General features: G+C 35.2%; 1 protein-coding gene across 1 annotated transcript in view; it reads left to right on the top strand.

Annotated features, from left to right (window-relative positions):
* Thsd7b (thrombospondin, type I, domain containing 7B) overlaps positions 1-26,416 on the top strand; it is a 793,597-nt gene that overhangs the window by 721,841 nt on the left and 45,340 nt on the right. Inside the window, exon 17 of the mRNA XM_013030805.1 lies at positions 24,910-25,051. Coding sequence (XP_012886259.1) covers positions 24,910-25,051 — 142 coding nt within the window. The remainder of the gene's footprint in view (positions 1-24,909; positions 25,052-26,416) is intronic.

Below are 26,416 nucleotides of genomic sequence, written 5' to 3' on the forward strand. Positions count from 1 at the left end.
TTCTTCTTCTTCTTCTTCTTCTTCTTCTTCTTCTTCTTCTTCTTCTTCTTTTTTAATCTGTCATGGGGCTTGACCTCTGCACCTGGCCACTGTCCCCGAGCTCTTCAGTTCAAGGCTAGGGTTGTACTACTTGAGCCACAGCGCCACTTCTGGGTTTTGTGGTTTATTGGAGATAAGAGTCTCATGGACTTTCCTGTCTGGGCTGGCTTTGAACTGAGATCCACAGATCTCAGCGTCTTTAGTAGCTAGAATTACAGGCGTGAGACACCAGCATCTGGCTGTTTTTCAAATTGTCAAAAGGAGAAAAATAGCTGTTTTTAGTAAGATAGTATTGTTTTCTTAAATGTTACTTAGAGAATAGAATGGAACTGAAAAAGATTTAATTAAATTTTAGTTCCCTAAAATTTTAGATAAATTTTAGTTTTACTTCAATTTCAATTAAAAGTGAATTAAAGTGAACTAAAAGGGCTGGGAAGGTGGCTCAGTGGTAGAGTGCTTGCCTCGCATGCATGAGGCCCTGGGTTTGATTCCTCAGCACCACATAAACAGAAAAAGCTGGAAGTGGCAATGTGGCTCAAGTGGTAGAGTGCTAGCCTTGAACTGAATAGCTGAGGGACAGTGCTCAGGCCCAGAGTTCACGCTCCACAACCAAAAAAAAAAAAAAGTGAACTAAAAGCTCAAACACATGTAATTCCACTTTCAAAAGAATCCAATTGTCCAAAATTCAAGGAAGATCTGTGACATATACACAATTTTGAATTTAGACTATGTACTCCCAATTACATAATATGTCAAGGCAGGGGATCACAAGTTGGAGACCAGCCTAGGAAACTTGGGCTTATGTAAAAACAAAAAAAATTGAATAGGTTTGGGTTTTATAGCTCAATAATAGAATTCTTGTGTAATTATAAATCTGAGTTCACTTCTCAGTACTAAAAATAAAATATGGCAGTTATATCATCTGAATCTAGAGATAATTCTCACTCTATAACATGGTTCTTTAGTATTTGCTCTCACAGGTTTCCTAAGAAGAGTAAATGTTACAATACATAAACTCCTAAAGATTCAACTTATAGCTACTTTCCCTGCCAACTGCCTCTCCCCTTATCCTTTTCATCCTTGAAGATAAATCTCTAGTCTTCATTACTTTTCTCTCTTTCCTGCTCAAAATACACCTCCTGATGTGTATGCATTCATATTTTTATAAAGTACCCATACTTGTCCAGGATATTTTTTTGTTTTGATGCAAGTAGATTTTATACTTGATCAATGACACTCCAATTTACCAGATTTTCTAGAACTAGCCAAAACATTAGGATAACTTCAGAAAATTACAATATAGAGCTGGGAAGGTGGCTCAGTGGTACAGCGCTTGCCTTGCATGCATGAGGCCCTGGGTTCGATTCCTCAGCACCACATAAACAAAAAGAAAAAAGCCGGAAGTGGCACTGTGGCTCAAGTGGTAAAGTGCTAGCCTTGAGCTGAAGAGCTGAGGGACAGCACCCAGGCCCAGAGTTCAGGCCCCAAGTCGGACCCCCCCCAAAAAAAAGAAAGAAAATTACAATATATCCTACACAATATGTCCTTCTGGCACTTACAGACTATCAGGTCAGAAATTTTTAAAGAATAATTGATTCTCACGTCCTGGAAAAAAATTCTGCAATGAAAGAAGGTTCAGTATCACTTCAGACTAGTTAACAGATCCTGCCATGTGTTATAGACTGTTCACTAACTCATAGGATAAAGTGTCTGCTTGCTGGCTGGTGAACATTTACAGTGGCTCATACAGTAAGTTAAAACAGGAGCATTTATTAGACAGTTACAACTATTCAAAACCCACTAGAGATGCATTCACTTTAGTTTAAGGGTTGCACATTACCCAATAAATGGCTTGTGAATAATGTAAATGTGCATCTTTGAGAATAAATTAAATACATTTCCTGGTATTGTTAATGTGTTAGAGCAGTTGTGCCATAAATAACTTGAATAGCATTTATAGATTACTACAGTCTATCTAGACCAAGCTTGTAAATATCTGTGTAACTCATAATTCCATGATTTGCAACCCTCTAAAGGAAACATTAGAGCTCTTCCTCTTGTTTTTTTTCCTCGCTCTTTGTATGGTATCGACAAACATCTACCTCAAAGAAATGCACTTTAAATCCTTTCAGAAAGCTTTGCTTTTTAATAGAAACTACAGGATCTAGTACAGAACATGATGGAAACAACCAAAAAACAAGTCGAGTAACTATCACTGCACAATGATGAGCTGTCATGGACAGTCTTCCTTTTCTATACAAAACTATTCTTGGAAAACCAGAAGTTTCCTCCAGCCTTGTGCCCATGTTGGGAATAACAAATTTCCAACAGACTTAACATTCCATTTTTCTTTATCCTCTGTATTTTTTGTTCCACCTTGATCTCTTTCATTCTGAATCTCCCTCTTTTTTTGCCTTAGTTCACTCATGCACACAAATACACACCCATACACACTGGGAAAATATATATTATCTCTTACAGGAATCAGTGGTACATTGTGTCTTTCCAACTATCATCATTCTCATTAGATACTTGAGAGGCAAAAAGGAGTATTCAACATTGCAAACAATGTAGAGCAATAGATTTAATGAAATCATTGTTCTAAATAGTCAGGTTTTCTTGGTAAAAAAAGCAAATGTTCTTACCAAAAGTGTATTAGAGTTCCTTTTGACACCATCTGATATCATTAATTTTCTTAATAATATCCATTCAAACTGGATTGAGGTTGAATCTGTGTTGTTTGGATTTTTATTTCCTTTATGGCCAAGATGTTGAGCCTCATGTCTATTGGCCACTTTTGCAATTCTTTTGAGAAACTTCTGTGTAGCTCATTAATCTATTTGCCCATTGTTGAATTTTGGAGGGTTTAATTAAGTTTTCTGATTTTTTTTAGTGTGCCATGGGGCTTGAACTCTGGGCTTGGGCGCTGTCCCTGGGCTCTTCAGCTCAAGGCTAGTGCTCTACCACTTGAGCCACAGAGCCACTTCCAGTTTTCAGAGTGGTTTATTGGAGATAAGAGTCTCAAGGACTTTCTTGCCTGGGCCGGTTTTGAACCGCAATAATCAGATCTCAGCCTCATGAGTAGCTAGGATTATAGGCATGAGCCACAGGCACCCAGCTTCTGAATATTTTTTAATATATTTTATTGTAAAAATACTGTAAAGAGGGGTTACAGTTACATTATTATGGTAATGAGTACACTTCCTATTGAGCATTGTTAACTCCTCCTTTGTTTTTCCCCTACCATCTCTTACCTCCCCACCTCCCTAACTCCTTCCCCTCTTCCCTGCCCTAAGACCCCAGCCCGAAATTGTAAAGTTTGTTTTCAACATAGTGTCTTGTATATCTCATTGTTACAATGGGTCAACCTGTATCCTCATTTCAGCATTTTGTTTTATTTCCCTTCCTCCTAAATTAGAAAAATGTATATACAAGATGTGGGACACGAGAATCAAATACAGTGAAAACAGAGGTTATACCATGGGGGAAGAACATACAAAAGAAACAAAACAATCACATAGTACATTATAACTTTATTAAAACCAATATCAAGAAAGATAAAACCATTTGTGTCCCTAACTTGGATTCATTTTAATTAGCATCATCTTATATGGTCATATATACATAGCTTTTGACCTTTTTTGCTCATCCTAGACATATACTAGAAACACCACAAATCAAAGTTGGACAAATGGGATTGCATGAAACTGCAGAGCTTTTGCATGGCAAAGGACATAGCTAGCACGATCAATAGAAAGCCCACTGATTGGAAGAAGATTTTCATTAGCCATACAATGGACAAGGGTTTCATATCCGAATTTTTTTTATATTAGGTCATTGTCTGATCTCTAGCTGGCAAAAATCTTCTTGTATTTATCAGCTTTCTTTTTACCTGTTAGTGATGTCTTCTTTCATGCAGAAGCTTTTTAGTTTGATACAGTCTCATTTATCAAGTCTTTCTTGGATTCATTGTGCTTTTGGGGTTTTACTCAAAGTTATTTCCAAGGAGTGCTAATGTTTATCCCACTCCTTCCTTTAATAGTTTGGAGGTTCCTCACAAAATTAAACACAGAACTGCCCTCAGTCAGCAGTTCCACTTCTGGGTACTTATCCAAAAGATTATAAACCAGGACACAGTAAAGTCACCAGCACTACCATGTTCTTTTCAACACTATTCACCATAACCAATGTATGGAATCTACCCTCAGTGGACAAATGGATCAAGAAAATGCAGTATATATACACAACAGAATAATCATCCATTAGAAAGAATGATACTTTGTCGTCTGTAAAGAAATGAAAAGAACTGGAAAAATATTTTTATTATGTGAAGTAAATCAGGCCCAGAGAGAAAAGAATGAATATCTTCCCTTATATATGGAACCTAGATTTAACTTATAAACTTGTAAGTAAATACATTGTATGGTATTCAAGTGTATACAAATGTATTAACTGAAATATGGTATTTTCAGGGGAGAACTCAGTATAATTCCTTACAAAGGCAAAGTCAGAATTAAACAATATAAACACTGGAAAAGGGGCATATGTAAGGGATGGATGAATGAAGAGGGGAAGATGGGAAGTATGCAGCTAGGAATTCAGTGTACTTCCTACAAAATTAAGAAAAGTGAGTAAGCAAGGCCCAAAGAAACATAGGTCCCATGGTTTCCCTTATTTACAATAACTAGTATATGTCTGAGACAAGCAGAAAAGGTCAGATAAGTTGATGTTACGTGAAATGAACCCCAAGATAAGTATTCAAATGTTCTTTTTTTTCTCTCATGCAATTGTTTCTAACATATTTATAAGATGATTTCTTTGTTGCTTTGTATGTCCCTCCCCCCCACAGTATAACTCATACTTTCACTGTATTTGATGTTGGTATAATTTGTGGAGAGGAAGGGAAAAAACAAATCGTTTAACTAGGGATACAGGTGGACCCATTGCAACAATGAGATGTACAAGTCGTTATGTCGAAAAATGAACTTTACAACTTTGGTGGGAGGGGAGGATCGGGTGGGAAGAGGTGAGGGGAGGTGGGGGAAGTATGGGAAGAGATGGGAAGGGGAAACAAAGAGGAGGCAACAATGCTTGATAAGAAATGTATTCGTTATCTTGCCCATGTAATTGTAACTCCTCCGTATGGTATTCTCACAAAAAAAGAAAAAAGAACGAAAAGTGAGGGAAGGAGAGAGCAGGAGAAGGATGGTGAAAATGTGGAAAGGGGTGACATTTATCAAGATGAATTGCACTCTTAAACTGCTTTGCTGAATGACACCTGCTTTGCATAGCTACCTCAAGTTAATGCAAAATAAAATAAACAATCAAAATCTATGTTTTTCTGCCATAGGCACTTTATACACAACTCATTTAATTCTCAATGTAAAACACTCTTGGCACATTTTTTTCTGGTTAGTGAGGACAGTGAATGCTACAAAAGAAAAATAACTAATCAATCAGAATCCTAATTCTTATTTGAAGTTGCAAGAGCAGAATTTGTAATTGAGTCTAATTCAAAAGCCAGTATCTGTGTTCTTTCTTTCCTTCTGAAGCTAGTTCTCTCATAATTGTAGAACGATGTTTCAATCTCATAAAATTTCATCATGTCTATTTGTAGAGTGTTTCAAAACTTTCTTTTCATTAACTACCAATTTTAGTGGCAGATCGCTCCGATGAATCTCTCTCTCTCTTGCTTACATTCACCTTCCTCCTTCATCTTGCTTCGTCTTCTTCTCCATGCTGCCTCTCTTGAGGCATATCTTTTATCTTATTTTATTGTAGAGGTGATGTACCAAGGAGTTACAGTCACATAAGTAATGAGTAATTTCTTTTCGAACAGTGTTACTCACTCCCTTTTCCCCCTTTCCCTTCCCCTTACCTCCTCTCTCTCTCCCCCAAGTTGCAAAGTTCATTTCAAACATAGTGTCTAGTTAGTCACTGTTGCATTGGTTCACCCTTTATCCTTTCTTTCATCATTTTGTGATTTGCCTTCCCTTCCCCAAATCAGATAAATGTATATACAAGACACAGGGTACCAAAATAGAAAAGTGACAACAGGGGATTAAACTATATGTTCATAGGGTCATATGTACATACTTATTGTATTGTAACCCTCTGCAAGAAATATTCTAGACATATACTAATTATTTCAAATGAGGAAACAATGGAGTCTATGTTTCTTTGGTTCTGGTTTACGTCAGTAAGTATGTTTTTTGTGGGTCTTTCCATTTCCTTACTAATGGGGGATGTCATTCTTTCTGGTGGAAGCATTGAATCAAAGAAAGGGTGGACAAATGAGAATGCATTAAACTGCAGGGTTTCTGCATAGCAAAGGACATAGCTAGCAAGATAAATAAAAAGTCCACAGATTGGAAGATCTTCATTAGCCATAGAACAGACAAGGGCCTCATATCAAAATATACCTAGAGCTCAAAAAATTAAAACTCCCAATAACAAATCCTCAAAGAAACAACCACCCATTAATAAGTGGGCTAAAGAATTAAATAGAGGGCTGGGAAGGTGGCTCAGTGGTAAAGGGCTTGCCTTGCATGCTGGAGGTCCTGGGTTCGATTCTTCAGCACCACATAAGCAAAAAGAAAAAAGCCGGAAGTGGCGCTGTGGCTTAAAGTGGTACAGCGCTATCCTTGAGCTGAAGAGCTGAGGGACAGCGCCCAGGCCCAGAGTTCAGGCCCCACGACCGGACCCAAAAATAAAAAAAGAATTAAATAGAGAGTTCTCTGAAGAGGAAATAATAACATCCAATAAACACATGATTAAATATTCAACATCTCTAGCCATAAAAGAAATGTAAATCAAAACACTGCAATTCCACCTCACCCTAGTCAGAATGGCCTTTATCAAGAAAGATAATAACAATGATGATGGTGTGGATATGGCCAAAAGAGAACACTACTACACTGTTGGTGGGAATATAAACTGGTTCGGTCACTCAGGAAAACAGTATGGAGGTTCCTCAAAAGGCTAAACCTTAGAGTTCCCCTATGATCTGGCAATCCTACTCCTGGGCATTTACCCAAATGATCACAAAGCCATACTGAAGCTACCAGCACAGCTATGTTCACTGCGGCATTATTTACCATACCCAACATATTGAACCCAACCAGATGCCCCTCAGTAGATGAATGGATCAAGAAAATGTGACATAGATAAATAGAGAGAAATAGATAGATAGACAGATAGATAGATAGATAGATAGATAGATAGATAGATAGATAGATAGATAGATAGATAGATAGATAGATAGATAGATAGATATAGTGTGTCTTAAGGCACAGTGAACATGTACTGCTGCAGCATCTGAGGGTCTCACAAAGACAATTTGTGTTTGTGGATTGTTCTGTACTTCAAAATGTTCTGTTTTTCTCACTTCCTATGACTATAAATGACTTATAAAAAATCTATGAGTAAAGTGTCTGAAGACTTGGAATATAGGAATAGATTTATTCTGTATCATTCATTTGCCTATGGATGTCATGGACTCCAATCACAGCACTGCAAAATAATAATGATAATTGCTACAAAAATAATTTACATTTCTTACAACAATGAATAGAGTCTCTTTTGCAATGAAATAGGATTCTGTGAATGGCCCTTTCAAAATCACAAAATACTAAGAACAAATACTTTAAATCTTGAACTTTTTTATAAATTTGGATGTTCAAATATTCAGATTATTTGCTAGATACTCAAAAGCTTTGGCCACCAGATAGGTTAAAACAGAAATTAAGGATGTATTAGTCATTGTTATAATAATAAAATTATTCTTATTGAATTAAGTTTACTGAGTGACTATGTAAGTATAATATTTGATATATAAAAAGACAATGAGATAGGGAATATCTTGATTCTAACCATACTCTGCCTATTATGTTGTTAATTTGAGACTTCACTAAACTCTATGATGCTCCCTTTTCTGATCTATAAATGTGAACATAATAATTACCTTTTGGAACATCAAATATGATTTTACATGGGATTAAAGATACATAAAGAATAATGATGCTAATATATCAACAATAGTCAGAACTCATATTCACTTTTACCAAATGTTCCTAATTGATCATAGTTTTCTGCAAGTAATTATAGTTTTCTTCCAAAAGCAAGAAAGAGTGGGAATATTGTTTTTATATAGTGAAAATATAAAATTTCAGTTTTGAAATGGTAGTATCTCTCTATGTAATGAAAGTTCATTATTATGAAAGCTATTTTATAATTTTCAGGATCAAATTACTGTGTATTACTACTTTTTGAACTAAGGCATATTATATCTAATCTACTTTACTTGTGAGTTCCATTTTATCTCAAATGTGTGCTTCATGTTCAGGAAGAAAAGCCAGCTTTCTACTTTGAATTTTAAACCTGTATTTAGAGCTCATGAGGGTTACAAGTCCTTCTTTGATTATTTCAGACCTTAGAGTTGGTAATAAGAAAAAAGAGCATGAAAATGCACTTACCCTTATGGAGTGTCACAGCGCTGGTTGCCAGGGAAGCTTGGCACAAAATGACATGTGATATGTAGGCTCTGCTCATTATTCAACACAGTTCAACTTCTAAAATATCTCCACATCTTAACCTGCCTTCTATTTTCATTACCATATATTCTTGGTAAAACTTTGAAAACCAACTATGAGTAATTTTAAGTAAATTATAGCTTTTAAAAATGATGTAATTTATATACTAGATTAGATTCATCATATCACACTAATAGTCCTTCATTCTGCATATTTACTATCAGAGACTTAATTATTTGCATTGTTTCATTCGTGGCATGGCTGTAACAAGTAAAAAAATGATTTAGAAATTTCAGGCATAAAGTCAGTGGCATATTTTTAGCCTTTAAATTAGTTCATAAGAATAGTTTTTAGCTAGGCTCCAATGGCTCATTTCCTGTAATCTTAGCTACTTAGGAGGTTGAAATCTGGGGATCATGGTTCGAAGCCAGCCTAGGCAGGAAAGTCTGTGAGACTCTTATCACCAAAAATAAAAAGAAAAGTAAACAAAACAACAACAACAAAACAACAACTGAAAATGGTGCTGCTGCTCAAAGTGGTAGAACTCTAGCCTTAGGGGAAAAACTCAGGGACACCACCACCCAGGCCCTCAGTTCAAGCCCTACAACCTACAAAAAATAAAGAATAGATTTTATTTTATTTTAAAATCATGTGTTATTCTTTAATGTAAATAGATATCATTGAAAGCACACAACATAGCTATTCTTTTTAAAAGGATGAGAATATTCTGATATTTATCTATCATGCCAACATGTGCATACACATACTTTCATCACAGATGAAATGGGATATAGTAACTAATGTTTATAGAGAACCTATTGTAGGTCAAGCTCTGTTTTACCTGTTTCAAGTACTGTAATTCTTTTTTTTATTTTACTGTAAAAATGATGTACAGAAAGGTTATAGTTATATGAATAAGGCAATGAGTCCATTTCTAGTAGAGCAGGGAAGGGGTAACAATGCTAGACATAGAATAGATTTTATAGATACCATATTCCCACTTCCAAGGTGTTTTCCCTTCCAAAAGACACATCAATTGACTTGTACAATTTTCCACGTGCTTATTCCCACATTGAAAGGCATGTGTTAAGTCCATTGTTGTACTGAGTAAACAATTGTGTGGAATGGGTTTGAGCTTTAGAACCTGCCCCAATGCACCACAATCTATCCTCCTGGCTCTCTTTGTGTTGTCACTGCACGTTAACCTCAGTAAGAAAGGGAACTTGGGGTAAGCATGTACAACTCTAAAATCAGTGTGAGGACTAATACCCTTAAACCATTTAGCATCTTGTTTGGCAAATAAAATACCTGTAAAAATAATTTTTAGGGCTGGGAAGGTGGCTCAGTGGTAGAGTGCTTGCCTTGCATTCATAAGGCCCTGGGTTCCATTCCTTAGCATCACATAAGCAGAAAAAGCCAGAAGTGGCGCTGTGGCTCAAGTGGTAGAGCGCTAGCTTTGGGTTGAAGAGCTGAGGGACAGTGCCCAGGCCCAGAGTTCAGGCCCCATGACTGACAAAAACAAAAACAAAAAGAGAATAATTTTTAATAATATATATTTGACCAATATTCAGTGTTTGGTATGTGACAAATGTTCTTTAGATAGCTGAGCTACAATGATGATGGGTCCTTGACCTCAAGGAATCTTACTTTCATAGTCAATGGGGAGAATACAAATCCATTTCTAAAGAGCTAGATAGGTGTTAAGGAGGAAAAGCAAATGCATACATTGATATACGCATTAACTAAAATATGGTATATGCAGACAAGTCCAATGGTTTAATTCCTTTGAACAACTAACTTCAGTGTAACCAAATGAATGTCAAGAAGCTGGAACATGTATTTGTATTTAGTGGGTGGAGGGGAGCAGGCAAGGAAATGGGCAGGCAAATGGAGAAATGAAGAGTAGGTGAGCGCAGTCAAAAGTATTCACTATACATATGGGAAAAATGGAACTCCATAACTTGAGGGGACGGGTGGTGTTGGAAGAGATGGAAAAGAATGACAAAAGTGATGACATTAATCAAAGTACATTATATTTGTAAACTGACATGTTGGAACCACTTGGCTTAATTACTTAAGTATTTTTGGGGGGGCCGGGGAGGGAGGGTGGTTGGTCATGGGGCTTGAACTCTAGGCCTGCGTGCTGTCCCTCAGCTCTTCAGCTTTAGTCTAGTGCTCTACCACTTTAGCCACAGCACCACTTCTGTTTTTCTGATGGTTTATTAGAGATAAGAGTCTCATGGACTTTCTTGCCCAGGCTGGCTTTGAACCATGATCCTTAAATCTTACCCTCCTTAGTAGCCAAGATTACAGTTGTGAGCCACAAGTGCCTGGCTTAAAGATATTTTTTTAAAAAAATATTTTGTAAAAGAAAAAGTGAGAGTATACCGTGATTGGCATACTTCCTAGATCCTGTGAGGGTCAACAAAATTTTCTGGGAATAGAATATTCATCTTTAATCTAACATATGAATAAAGGTTATTTAGGAGTAATGGACCCATGAGGAAGGAATAAAGGTAGAAAAGATCCAGTGTGAACAAAAATGCAGAGCAAGGAATGACCATAAAGTATAGACCAGATCAGAAATCTTGTGTGCATTTCTGTGTTGTTACCCATGTATACAGCTGCATAGAAGTTTTTCTTAACTAAGGAGGAGAGTTTTCTGACAGGAAAGGGCCCCCAAATGCTTTGTTATAAAGAAGAGGTGAAAGTGGAAACATTCAAGATATACAATTTGGTCCTTGATTTCTGATTCATGGTGGGATGTGTGAATGGAGGAAGTGCAAACATTAAAATGAAAATGTCACCAAAGAGGGCTTATCTACTTTTTGGGTATTTGATACACAGCCTATCTCCTGGCAGAGAGTAAAGCTTTTTCCCTGAGGTTCCTGTTCAATACAGCATCTGAAGTTTTTACAGGCCAAGAGATCTAGTGTAATATATTGACTACTTTGACTTAACTATTTGGTCCTAAGTCTGCATTCAATTCAAGGAACAATTACCATCCAAGGATATTCTGCATAGAATAGAAATAGTTATGAATGTGGCCCATTTATTATTTTCACTTATTTTATTCATTGATAATTCTTAAATATTAGTATTAGATTGAAACTTATACTTCATATATATGAAAACATATAATTATATATGAATATAATTCACATATATTGAATTATATGAATATATATTCTAGTGTCATTTATACATTATATATACTATACACAAATTCTAGTGTTGCATATTCTAATGTCATTTGTATATCATATAAGTGACACTAGAGTATATATTTCTATGACAGGGTGTGGCTTACATGGAGAGCACAGGTCTCAGTTTAATTCTGTCAACAAAAAAAAGCAAATTTCATTTAAAATTTTAGCCAACATTTTTTTTCAGTGTAATATTCATGTTTCATATAATTATTTTTATACCTCCTAGTTCCATATATAAATAAAATTTTTCTGAACCAAAAATATGTTGTATCTTTTCATTTTCTTATAAAGTTAATTTAGTACGAATTCCTAAGTACAAGAATATTCTCTAAGATATCACTGTGTAGAAAATAAATCCAATATAACAATAATACAATACCTAACTTCTCTGTAGGTCATTCTATGCTCTCAATGTCCTTAATAAGGTACAATATTTCTAATCTTTTACTTAAAGATTTGGACTACATGGCATTTAATGGCCACATCTTTTTATCTTTCTATTTTTCTAATATTTCAAAAAAATGACTGGCATTTTTTGCAGCATTTTGGCCTGCAGTGGATTATTCTTCTTTATTTCCAAACTCCAATCATAATATAAACAGGTGATTATCTCTGATTCTCTGGACTGGCTATGCTGCACACCATTCATGTGTTCCAAGGTTTCTGAGTAGATAGTAATTGTCTACCAAGCAAACTTCTGGGTGCCATAAAGTACTAGCTCAAAAGACTATGTGAGCATGTCCCCAGCTATTATAAAATCTTTTCTTAAATGTCCTAGCTAAGCAAAAATCTACTGATATTTATATATCTACTATCTTTGTCTTAGCAGTAGGCCAGCCATGTTTTATAAGGAACATTATATCATAGTTTCTGCTCCTACTTCTGTCAGTTCTACTATACTGGAACATCCATAAGGGACTCTTGCTTCTAATTAACTATAAATCCAACAAGCCATGCCCCTAGCCCAGGAGCATCTCTCATGAATTCTGGGATCATCAAAGGCAGGCAGCAAGCCTACTTTATTGTTCTATCTCTAGCTTGTTTCTCCCATACTGTAGTCTGATATATCTTGCTTTTTGGTTTACATGTAAACTGCACTTTCTTATCACTCTTCACTTGCTTCTTTCCCATATCTAATTACCATTGTTCCTATAAAATCCTTTCCACATTCAACTAAAAGATATTATAATAATTGTAACTGTTCTAGGATGCATTGTTTTACCCAGTAGTCTCACTTCCACATTGAGCAACAGTTGAAAATCATGAGGAGCAAATTAATTTTCCCTGGTAAGCAAATTCTTGCTTGAGGACCTTGTAGAAAGTTACTGTATTCTTTAAGCTTCAATGTTATCATGTGAGAGAACAAGAATATTAAAAGTAGCTCTAGCTAATTGAGGAGTTCTGTGCGATAATCTATATAGAATGTTTAGTGACAACCTAGGCAAGTGTTTATATGCCAAAATGCATCCTGATTGTATCATGGAATAATATGATAGAACCTAGAATGTGTTTGTTTCTCCATCAATATTATCCAAGCAAAATTTGTAAGATATTATTCTTTTATATACATGTTTATAGGAGTTACAAGACCTCCAAGGTTTTTATTGGAAGAAACAACTCATCATAGTAAAAACTATTGAATCAAAATTCTTGTCCTTTTAATCGATTAATTATATTAGTTGATAATATTTTAGTCTCTGTCCAGATTTTCTGGGCTGTTATAATAAATATACCTTTATCATTTACTATACCTTACCTGTGTGAAATGAATTAATAATAAACATGATAATAAAATACATAGTGATGTAGACAGGTGGTTAACAATTTTACAAACCATAGTCCACAAAGTCTTCTTTAATAGGTAAGTGAACACTGACCTGAAGAAAGTTAAGGAGCATTTATGCAGGAGGAGGAGCTTTGCAGGCAGATGGAAGAACAACAAAAGTATCAAATAAGAGAATTTCAGAAGCAAATATTATGTGATTGTCCTTGAGCTGGTGTTTAAGCTCATCAACAACTTTGCTGAAGGCAGGGAAGTCTGTTAGATTATCTTTCAATATGGCTGTGCAATGAATTCAACTTACCTTCAAAAACACAATGCAGTCAAAGGCATTAGCAGCACTCTGTACATCACCTCTGTTTGTAGTTCTCCAAGAACACAAAAAATGAATGGTGATTGGAAAGAAAGTCTCAGCAGGTCAAGATCAAGCTGTGAGCATTCAAAGGTATAGATGGTGATAGTGTAGGAGCTTGGATGCATTGAATATGACTTGGTTTTCATTTTTATTTTAATTTATGAAAATACAAAGAGACCACCAAGCTAAATGGTTTGATTTGGATTATTCTGAAAATAACCAACATTATCTGCACAATGGAAAGAGCAGAATCTGTTAGGAAGTTATCATTGTAACCTAAATAAGATACTATAGTGACTTTATCAGAGTCAGATTGATGTAAATGGTGAGAGCTAAAATTAAAGCTAAAATGATTTGCACTCAGCAAGGTTGTAAGGTGTGAGAGAAACAAAGTTGTTGGTGAGGACTTCATTAATTTTGTCCTAAGCCTCTGGATCCTTGGAATGGTAGGAAGAAATTAAGAGTTTATTATTATACCTACAAAGTTCAGATGTGGTGGTGTGAGAATGTGAGCTTTCAAAGCAGATCTTGCCTTAGAATCTCCTGGAAGACTCAGTAAACCAGATTGCTAGTTCTAACTAATTTTTGGTATACTTTAAGACTTGATCGTTGTTTCACTTTTCCAGAGTTTTGGATAAAGTGGATCTGAGCTGGGACCTAATAATTTTCATGTATAACAAGTTCCAAGATGATAATGGTGATATAGGTCTTGGGACAATATTGGCGAAAGACTGCTCAAGTATCCAGGGTATTCACTGTGTCCACAGAAGCCACAGTTCCACATCATTAGGGAAGAGGGATTAAGACATGGAAACTAGCATTCTTTCTGTGCTCAGACTGGCAGAGCCCCTTTTTAGTCCTCTCTTCCAATTTATGATGTAATGTGCATTATCTCACACATAAATGATATCAACAGATTTCAAGTTTTGCTTCATATTCTGTGAGAGGAAACAAAGATAATTCATGATTTATGATGCAGTTCATAAATGGAAATATCATAAACTGAAATGCTTTTAGGAGCTAGGGGTGTTGCCTAGTGGTAGACAACATTCTTAGCCTTCATAAGGACCTGCATTTAGTGCTCACTGAGGAAAGAGAAAGAATGAAAACGCACTTAAAGCATTCAGCCTTCTGCACACTGCAGCTTAGCAACATTGTTCACAATATAGAGTGTGGGTGGTGGCTGCTTGTGATTTGGGGCTGACTGGGAACTATGACTTGCTGCCCCTTTCCAGCATTCTCAGAGAGTTTCACTATTAAACCACATATTGCTATCTTGGGAAAAGATCTAAGCTCAAAACTTTAAGTGCAACTTCTACTGAGTTCACATTACTTCTCCAACATCATCAAGTCTATATGGGTGATATCCATACAATAAATATAATAATTTCCTATGTTTGTTTTAGATCCTTCTCTATGCTCTTGATTTTGGTTAAGTCTAAATTATCTATATAGGGCTCAGACAACATCTACCCACACCCATTTCTCAAGAGAGGGATATGCTTAAGAAGTTAATGTGTCTTGCATGTTTACATCTAAGATTCGTTTTTGTGGATTTGATCTCATGTAATTAAAAATAAATGTGAGCTTCCAAGGTAGACAAATAACCCAATAATAGTCTTATCCTGAAATTAATCCTGTTATTTGATGAAGAAACAATTTCTACAAAGAAATTTCTATAAAGAAATACTCATGAGGAAAAAATAGAGCAAATATTTATCACTTTAAAATGTTACAACTGATTCTAGTAAACACACACACACACACACACATGCACACACACACCCCTAAGTAATGAGAACACAATTTTGAAACATTGATTGTTCGATTTAATGGAAGAATACTTTTGTCCATTTTAACAAAAATTTGCTTTACAACTCAACACATCTGTAGCAGAAATAAAAGTTTTATCAAATATTTTCCTAAGTATGTAATACATTTTCTTTACTATGGTGTATCAGTTTTTAAATTGTTCATTGTGATTCACTAAATTGAGAACCAAAATAACACAGCTAAAACATGAGCTTGCAATACACTTCTCCCTGCCATCAATAAAATGGAGCTAATCATATATCTATGAAGTCATATCCAGGTTGAAGTGATTCAATTTAACAAAGCTCGAATAGTGACACAGAACAAACACTAAAAATATCAACTATAAATATTGTTTTCACCATCCACTCATATAAAAGGGCTTGAAATTAAAAAACAAACAAACATTTGAATACCTAAGAATCATTTCATGTGTCTGAAATATTACCTTGTAATACACACAATTAAAAAAATAAACTTCAGAGGATAATTCAAGAAATACTTTTCTATTGAAAGGAGCATAAAATAGTTTTTAAAATAAGTTCTTTTTAAATATAATTATAAGTCTAGGAAAAACAAGTAATGATTTTTTGAAAATCCAATCTGAAAGGAAAGATCTTCTCTGAGATGCTGTTTTATTTGCTGTTGTGGTGACTTGCATTTAATTTATTCCTGAATATTATTTACTTAAAATGAATGGAAAGCTTACTGTATTCATTTCTAAGAATTCCAAGGGATTCACATAGATAAGAAATTAATAACTTGATTATTTACACAGAATTTTAATTTTTTGTGTTTTTTAATCTGTCACATGGAATACTAAGTCGATAAGTAATAGTTGGAGATACATGTAGAGTTGAAATAAATAGCGTAGCAGTTATGCATCATTTGTAAAAACAATCTCATACTATAATGGTTCAAATGCAAGCTTGACTTTCAAAGTCATCTTGATAGCACTATTTCATCTCCCTCAAGTCGGGAAAGAGTGTACAGGATAACCTGTGGATTTTAGGGTAAGAGATAGAAATGTCATGCATACCCTCCAACTTACTGGTTATTGTCACAAGAGTTATTTTCTGGTCACACCCAACTTCAAAGAAGACTGAGAGATATATAGTTCAGTCATGTGTTCAGAAAGAAAGGAGAAGACAAATCCCAACAAGTAATTTCAGATGATTTCAGACATATCAGTTTATTTTATAAATGCACACTTGATTTAGCCCAATGTTTCTTAAGCTCGTTTGACTTTATTTTTCTTTCTTGGCACCAACTTCTTTAAGGGACCACAGAAAAGAAATATAGTTAAATGCTGAAAACATCCATCCAGGATGTAAAAGACTCCTAGTGTGCCTTGGGAGCTGTGCAGATTCCTTGTAATTATAATCCCTGAATTTACCACTAAGGCAAACTCACTACTGATTTTTAAGATAAGATGTTTCCTTCTTAGTCTGAAATCTAAGTTAGACAAACATTTAAGTTAGTTTTGCCTGGTTTTCAGATGTCTTTAAATCTCTTTTTATTCTACTTCCATTCTTTCTCTTCTCATCCCTTCTTGGTAATTGAATGGCTAAAAAAGAAAGACACTTGTCCTATAAAGAATTTCCCACATCTTTTGTGAATTGTATCACCATGATGAGGTTTAACCCTGTGTCTGGGTTTTTAGTAAATTGAAAATTATAAAGGGCTTCATCAATCTTTTGGTAAGAATTCCACCAAAAGCATTATACTGTATTAGGAAACATAACCTGCACAGTTAACCCTTTCTGTTAATTACTATCATCAATATAAATTGCCTACACACTATTATCAGGAATTACAAAGTAGTACCACTCTAGTTCTATAATCCTTCCACATCTATTTGTGTAACTATGTATTAGAAAACTTGATTGCTATCCACCTTGTTATAGCAAAGACAGGAAAATGTTTAGTTCTGTATTTTCCATAAGGCTTTTGTTTGGCTATGTTGCAAGACAGGATGATTAGACTCAATTTGGACATTTCTTTTATAATCTTGAAATTAGCCTCTCTAAAAACTATTGCAATGGTGGCTCATGCCTGTAATCCTAGCTACTCAGGAGGCTGAGATCTTAGGAACGCAGTTCAAAGCCAGCCTGGGCAGGAAACTCCATGAGACTCTTATTTCCAATAAACCACCAGAAAATCACTGTGGCTCAAGTTGTACAATGCTCGCTTGAGCTGAAGCGCTGAGGGAGCCCAGAGTTTAAGTCCCACGACTGACAAAAACAAAAAAACAAAAGCAAAACAAATTATTGCACTATTTTAGGGAATATGATTGTGAATAATATCCAAAGCCCTAAGAATGTACTGATGCTCATACTGTCTAATAATTTTTAGGCTACTACAGGAGATGGTGCTTAGAAATATTTATATTTATTTCCAATATTTTGGGAGGTAAAGTATAAAAGGGATCTATAGTGAGTGATATGTCAAGCAAATTTGAGAACTATAGTCATTTATGTAAGTTTTTCCTTGTATTTTACTTTCTTCATGCCAAAAATCAAGTTTTTAAAAACATGGGTAATGATAAAATATACCATAATTACACATTTATTTTATTCTAAGTTAACAAAGAAAATATTATCTGAATAGCAATATGTATACTACCTCTAATTTCAAAGTTTAAAAATATTAATTAATCATTTTACATGAGTTCTCATCATTTGTTACAGTTATATTTTATTTGTGCCTTCAGAGTACATGGCTCTTACAGAAGTCTGCATTGCAACCCTACATTGACATTTCAGCTATTAGAAGTACTAAACATGGTCTCAGATAACCCTCAAGGAAAGGCAGATGTTCATGGAAAATATTTTTATTGAGTGCTGGCTTAGCATTAGCAGCTTATCTATGCTTTTGATAACAGAAAATGCTTAGATCATTTTTCTTTGTTTATTACATTTCTACATGTCTCTGATAGTTTTTTGAACAAAATAGGAGAATATAATTTTATTGCCCATAATAAGCAATTTAGTATTTTTGTTGATGTTTTCAAAATATACTTACACTAAGATATATTTCAGTATTGATGTTTGTGTTGTGCTATTTCAGTAGATGACTTCAAATGTTTTCTTTGTTTTAATTGGAAGATTTTCTTTTTCTTTTCTTTTTTATTGTGAGAATACCATACAAAGAAGATTTTCTTAAACCTTTTTTTTTTATTAAGTTCTTTACTCTTTTCATGGAAACATTTGTATGTGGCATTTCTTTTGCTTCAAATCTCTACATGCAGTCTCAAGTTCTAAATTTATTTTGATTCAATTATTTTCTCCCTTAAAATTTATTTCTCTAAAAAGACTATTTGGAATACCTCTTTTTTATTGTGAAATACCATACAGAGGGGTTACAATTACATGGGAAGATAATGAGTATATTTCTTATCAAGCATTGTAGCCTCCTCCTTAGTTTCCTCTTCCCATTCCTTCCCATCCCCCCCCACCCGCCCGCCAAAGTTGTAAAGTTCGTTTTTCGACATAATGACTTCTACATCTCATTGCTGCAATGGGTCCACCTGTATCTCTATTTAAATGATTTGTTTTGCCCTTCCCCTCCACAAATTTTACCAACATCAAATACAATGAAAGCAGGGGTTATGCCGTGGGGGAGGGACATATAAAGGAACAAAGAAATCATCTTATAAATATGTTAGAAACAATCACAAGAAAGAAAAAAAAAACATTTGAAAACTTATCATGGGGTTCATTTCACCTAACATCAACTTATCTGACCTTTTCTCCTTGTCTCAGACATACACTAGTTATTGCAAATAAGAGAAACCATAGGACCTATGTTTTTTTGGGCCTGGCTTACTTCACTTCATATCATTTTTCCAAGTCTTTTCATTTCCTAACAAATGGGGCAATGTCATTCTTTCTGATGGAGGCATAAAATTCCATTGTGTATATATACCACATTTTCTTGATCCATTCATCTGGGTTGGTTCCATATCTTAGCTATGGTCAATAATGCTGCAATAAACATAGTTGTACTGGTAGCTTTAGTATGGTCTTGTTTGTGATCATTTGGGTAAATGCCCAAAAGTGAGATTGCTGGGTCATAGGGGAGCTCTATGTGGAGTCCTTTGAGGAACCACCATACTACTTTCCAAACACAACAAATCAAAGAAAGATTGGACAAATAGGATTGCATGATATTGCAGAGCTTCTGCATGCCAAAGGACATAACTAGCAAGATCAATAGAAAGCCCACGGAGCAGGAGAAGATCATCACGAGACATACAATGGACAAGGGTCTCATATCTAAAATATACCTGGAACTCAAAAAATTAAATCCCCCAACAACAAATCCTTAAAGAAACAACTGCCCAACAAATAAGTGGGCTAAAAACTTAAAGAGAAACTTCTCTGAAGAGGAAATAAGAATGGTCAATAGACACATGAAGAAATGCTCAATCTCTCTAGCCATAAAAGAAATGCAAATCAAAACAACATTGAGTTACCACCTCACCCCAGTTAGAATGGCTATAATCAAGAACTCTAATGACAACAGATGCTGGAGGGAATGTGGACAGAAGCGAACCGTACTGCATTGTTGGTGGGAGTGTAAATTTGTTCAACCACTTTGGCATACCTCAATCTCATATTCTTATAATTAATTCCTGAAAAGTGATTCTTCATTTATTCTGATTTGTTTAATGAGCCCTATCGCCTAATTCTGATTTCCTAATTTTTACTTATGTTTATAACTTTGTGTATGTTGCATCATTTCCTATACAACCTTTAGTGCTTTTGAAAAGAATCATGAAGTGTTTCAAGTGTTTCTTGTCTTCCTGATGTATTTTCTTAAACATGGAATGTCATTCTACCCTTTATTCTATTATGGAATTTGGTTTTAACCTTTTTCTTTGCCTCCTGTCTTGTGAAACTAGTTTTTGTATACTTTGGAAAGGAGTGTCCAAAAATAAATTAATAATAAAAATAAATTAATTTCCTTTGTCAGATTTGTTTCCATTCCTAGCTTGCTTTTCCTTTTTTACTTTCCCTTTTTTACTTGGCTTGAAAACTCTTGCCCTCTGTTTCTTTTTAGTAGCAGTAAACTGTGCTTGAAAGGAACTTTGGCTTCTTAACATTAGGAGTTCACTGGATTAATATCACATTGACTCAAATCTCTCTATAACCCTCCACATCCCTCTGCTTTTGTGTAAAATCCTTCAGGCCTCAGCTTTTATTTTCTATTTTATGTATTACATCTTTCAGATGCCCTATTTTTTAAATGTTTTGCTTTCTCCCATTAGATGCTGATATCACACAAACCCTATAGTTTCAGCCATTGCCATTAACACACTGGTTGTTTAAGGTTTATGAAGTTACTTTCTCTTAATTCCACTGGACATACTGTCCATTGTTTTTGACTTTATTCTCCTAGCACATTGTTATATAAGCCATCACCGTGGAATTGCTGGGTGTTTTTAAATGAATGAAGAATGAGAAACAATATTTTCAGTTTAGATTTCTCCCAATGTCTGTCAACCTGTGAAAATCAGGGCTAAATTTTATTTAAATTTTTGAGAAAGCATTGCAATGTTTCCTTGTGAAATATTTACCTCTATGTGTTTGTGTGTTTTTTACTTTCTGTTTAAGCACTAGCTTAGTCTAAACAGTCATTTATTTTAGACATAATTTTGCAATAGAATTTCGGCAAAATACTAAGCAGAAATATCTACCAAGATATTTTGTTTTCTTTTATTGACAAATCATTTATTTTCCTCTTCATGAGTATAAACATTGAAACTAATTGGTAAGATGGTAATAAATTATTGTAAGTATTTGGCCTGGAATTTGTGTAAAATTATTAAGAATACCTGATTGATACTTTTTGATCATCTGGAGACAATATGATACAATTGTGAAATTACGAATGCGGACACATTATTCAAGTATAAAATAACATCGATGGTAAATGTGCTTCAATAATCAAAACTTTTCTCTTTTCATTTATTTTTTATTGTTAAAATGTACAGAGGGGTTACAGTTACATGAGTAAGGCAATGAGTACATTACATTGTTAGCCCTTCCCTTCCTTGTTGTTGTCCCACTATCCCTTCCCTCCCCCACCTCCCATGCTCCTCTCTCTATTCCCCTCCTCACTACACGAAGTTGTAAAGTCCAGTAGGTATCTTTGTTTCAATGGATCATCCTGTGTACTTATTTGAGCGTTTTGTTATTCCCCTTCCTCTCCCCAGATTAGACATATGTATATACAAGATGCAGGATATCAAAATTGAGTACAGTGACAACAGGGGATATGCCATAGGGGAAAGAACATACAAAGGAAACAACAACAAAAAAAAATAAGAAAATCACATGGTACATTTAAAAAATAACAATAAAGACAGAACTCTTGTGTCCGTATCTTGGGGTTCATTTCAGTTAGCATCAAGTTATATGGTCAATTGTACATGGTTTTTGAGTATTTCAGTTCATCTGATAAGATTATCCTATATAGATGCTAATTATTGCAAATAAGGGAAACCATGGGACCTAAATTTTATTGGAACTGAGTAACCTCACTTGATATGATTTTTTCCAAGGCTTTTAACATTAGAAAAATCCATGGTATTTTTTTCTTCATGTTTCAGTGTAACCCAACATTATTACTATGTACATAACCAAGATTCAGAGTACAGATTTCATGCTCAGTATAATATATGAAAAGGTAAAAGGAATATAAATAAATTAAATATTTCAAATACAGAAAGTGATTCAGTGATCATAATTCCAAGATTTTTTGTAAATTCACCTTAAAGTCTACTTAGATTTCCTGGGGCTGGAATTGCATGTAATGAATGTGTTTAATGGTTATTTATTGAAAAGCTGATAAATCATACTTTTGTATGCTTTTTATTGTAAAAATACTGTACAGAGGGTTTACTGTTACATGAGCAAGGTAATGAGTACATTTCCTATTGAGCATTGTTGCCTCGTTCTTTGTTTTTCCTCTACCATCCCTTCCCTCCCACCTCCATAACTACCTCCTTCCCCCAGAGGGGAGTTCTATGTAGAGTCCTTTGAGGAACAACCATTCTGCTTTCCAAAGTGGTTGAATAAGTTTACACTCCCACCAACAATGCAGTACGGTTCGCTTCTGTCCACATTCCCTCCAGCATCTGTTGTCATTAGAGTTCTTGATTATAGCCATTCTAACTGGGGTGAGGTGGTAACTCAATGTTGTTTTGATTTGCATTTCTTTTATGGCTAGAGAGATTGAGCATTTCTTCATGTGTCTATTGACCATTCTTATTTCCTCTTCAGAGAAGTTTCTCTTTAAGTCTTTAGCCCACTTGTTTATCGGGCAGTTGTTTCTTTGAGGATATCAATATTCCATCCTCATTCTTCAATGAAATAGAAGAGGCAATCCAAAAATTCATATGGAACAATAAAAGACCCCGAATAGCAAAAAACGATCCACAGAAAGAACAGTGCTGGAGGAATATTAGTACCAAATTTCAAACTCTACTACAAAGCCACAGTAATCAAAACAGCTTGGTACTGGCACAAGAACAGACCTCAGGACCAATGGAATAGAACTGAAACCTAGAAATGAACCCACAGACCTATAGCTACTTCATCTTTGATAAAGGAACTAAAAAAATAGAACGGAAGAAAGACAGCCTCTTCAGTAAATGGTGCTGGAAAAATTGGTTAATCACTTGTAGAAAACTAAACCTAGTTCCTTATATATCACCCTGAACCAGAATCAACTCCAAATGGATCAAAGAACTCGGAGTCAAAACAGAAACCCTGAAAACATTACAGGAAGGAATAGGTGAAACCCTAGGTCTCATTGGCACAGGCTGAAATTTTCTTAATAGAGATCCAGAAACACAACAAATCAAAAAATCATTGGACAAATGGGATTGCATGAAGCTGCAGAACTTCTGCATGGCAAAGGACATAGTTAGCAAGATCAATAGAAAGCCCATGGATTGGGAGAAGATCTTCACTAGCCATACAACAGACAAGGGTCTCATATCTAAAATATACTTCAAACTCAAAAAATTAAATTCTCCAACAACAAATCCTCAAAGAAACAACTGCCTAATTAATAAGTGATAAGCAAAATTTATATCAAGATTTCAATGGAAGTGGTGCTGTGGCTCCAGCAGTGCTGGCCTTGAGCTGAAGAGCGCAGGGACAGTCCCAGGCCCAGAGTTCAAGCCCCACTACTGACAAAAAAAAATAACAATAATTCAAGAAGTTGTGAGAGAAATGGTAGTCATGATGCATTGTGCCAGAAATAAATTTTAAGGAAAGAAAAAAGGGTAATGAAGATATGGACAATGACACTATACAAATAGGTATAGCATACCTGTCCATAATACATGAAGACACATACATACATTTATAAACAAACCTGTAAAAATCCTTAGGCATAAGTAGAATTGCTTAATAAGAAGGAGAAAAAATTAGTATTACAGGAAAGTTTATGAAGGGAATAAGACTTAATTGATGTGACTTGATAGATTTTAATATGTTTCTTCTAGGATTTAAAAACAAATATTTTCTCAGCAGGGATCCAGTAGCTCACACTTGTAATTATAGTTACTCAGGATGCTCAGATTTGAGGATCACAGTTTGAAGTCAGACCAGGCAGCAAAATCCATGAAACTGATCTCCAGTTAACCACCAGAAAAACTAGAAGTAGAACTGTATGTAGCTCAAGTGGCCTTACACTAAAAAACTCAGGGACATTTCTCAAGCCCTAAGTTCAAGCCCCAAGACCAGTTCAAACAAACGAACAAATAAATCTCATTCTTAAAACTCCATATAATTATTGGACTAAACTATCTGAGGTCAGAGTGACATTTAAACTCACAAAGTGTATTGATTTTTCACTTTGTGCTGAGTATTTCAGAATGTAAAATGAGTTTAATGGGTGAACATCATCTCCATGTGCTTTATTATATATGAGATAAAAATGTAGTCTTGGAGATAACAGAGAAATAATTGCAGAAAACAAAATTTCCATGAATCACAGAATGATTTGACTTTCTGAATACTGTGTGACACTCACAGAAGTCTCTTCCCTGTATTTTGTTAAATAGCTACCTACTATACAGAGTTCATAAATCACACATATGTCTATGCATATGTGTGATTTATGAACTCCGCATAGACCCACTCTCTGTGGTCTTTTGTTTTTCAGTCATGTGACCCCCATACAATGCAGAGAAGAACTCGCCATCTGCTAAGGCCTTTGCTGAGCTCAAGGACTTGTGCCGAAGACTCACAGGTGCGGCCCTGCCTCCTTAATGAAAACTGCTTCCAGTTCCACTACAACCTAACAGGTAAAGTTGAAAGCCATGGCCTTGCTATTTGTTCTGAACACTAGCAAATGAGTAGATGTTGGTGTGTGTTTCTATTCCTGAGTTTTTGGAGGAAGAGTGACAATGTGTGAACGTGTTACTCAAAAGGACAAGGTCTTATTGACACTTTACAGAAAAAAACAAACAAACTCATTCTTGGTATGAAGATTCAGCCAGACCATCTGGAGCCCCTGAAGTATAACATGCTTTAAAAAGGTCTGGCACAGTTTCAGAATAATGCTGCAATAAAGCCAGGATAAACTAAAACAACAAAAAGTAAGTAGTGAAGGGTAATTTACCATTGAGAGATGAAAGTCGTCATAGTGTCATGGAGTTTGGGGCTTTCATGACACATATTATTTCAAAAATTAAAGTTTTTGGCATCCTGTATAGAGCTCAGAAAAAGATGGAGGGGCCTGAGCAGTCAGGAGTGACTGCAAGGTAGTGGGAGTCACATCAGCCCAGTCATTCAGCCAGTACTCAGTTTCCCTGAGTACCATAGTACTCAGGGTCTAAAAACAAAGGACTATTACTCACGTTGACCTGTGACCTGCTACTCCTGCAACAGCTGACATACAAAATTGTAAGGAAATGTAGAAGCATATTAAGTCTCAGCATTCAATTATATATTAAGGAACACAGCATTATGCTCATGCAGAGACAAAGCACTATTGAGATTTCTCTTGTAGAAAACCTCAAAGGAAGCCAGGCACAGATGGCTCAAGCCCTCTCAGGAGGCTGAGGTCTGAGGATCATGGTTCAAACCCAGTCCAGGCCAGAAACGCTGTAAGACTCTAATCTCCAATACAAAAACAGAAAACCAGAAGTGGTGCTGTGGCTCAAGCCGTAGAATTCTCAACTTGAACTGAAAAGCGCAGGGAAGAGCCCAAGCCTAGAGTTTAAGCCCCACAACTGACAAAAAAAGAAAAAGAAAACCTTAGAGGAATTGCTGTTGATATGTCTTGTCCTTATTTCGGATAAATGATGATGATATGGTATATTTGCCCTTTTTCTTTAGAGTCTTGATTTTTATAGTGTATTTTTCAGAAACAGTGAAATTTGCCTAATAGAAAGAGCATAAATATATTTATAAAAACATACTAGACATCAATATAATATATATATTATACTACATACATACACACACACTAAGCTGGTGATTTATCACATGTGGTACACATCCCCAGACTTTTGGATTTTAGTTATTTTTCAGATAATGGCTTGTATTTTTGTCTGGGTTCAGACTCAAAGCTCAATCCTACTAATGCTTTCTGTATAGCTGGGAAAAGCATATAATTTAAAGACTAACTTTTACTGTATGTAAGCTTACTGTTGCTATTAAAATCT

Source organism: Dipodomys ordii, unplaced genomic scaffold, assembly GCF_000151885.1.
Source record: "Dipodomys ordii isolate 6190 unplaced genomic scaffold, Dord_2.0 Scaffold133, whole genome shotgun sequence".
NCBI classification, from domain to species: domain Eukaryota; kingdom Metazoa; phylum Chordata; class Mammalia; order Rodentia; family Heteromyidae; genus Dipodomys; species Dipodomys ordii.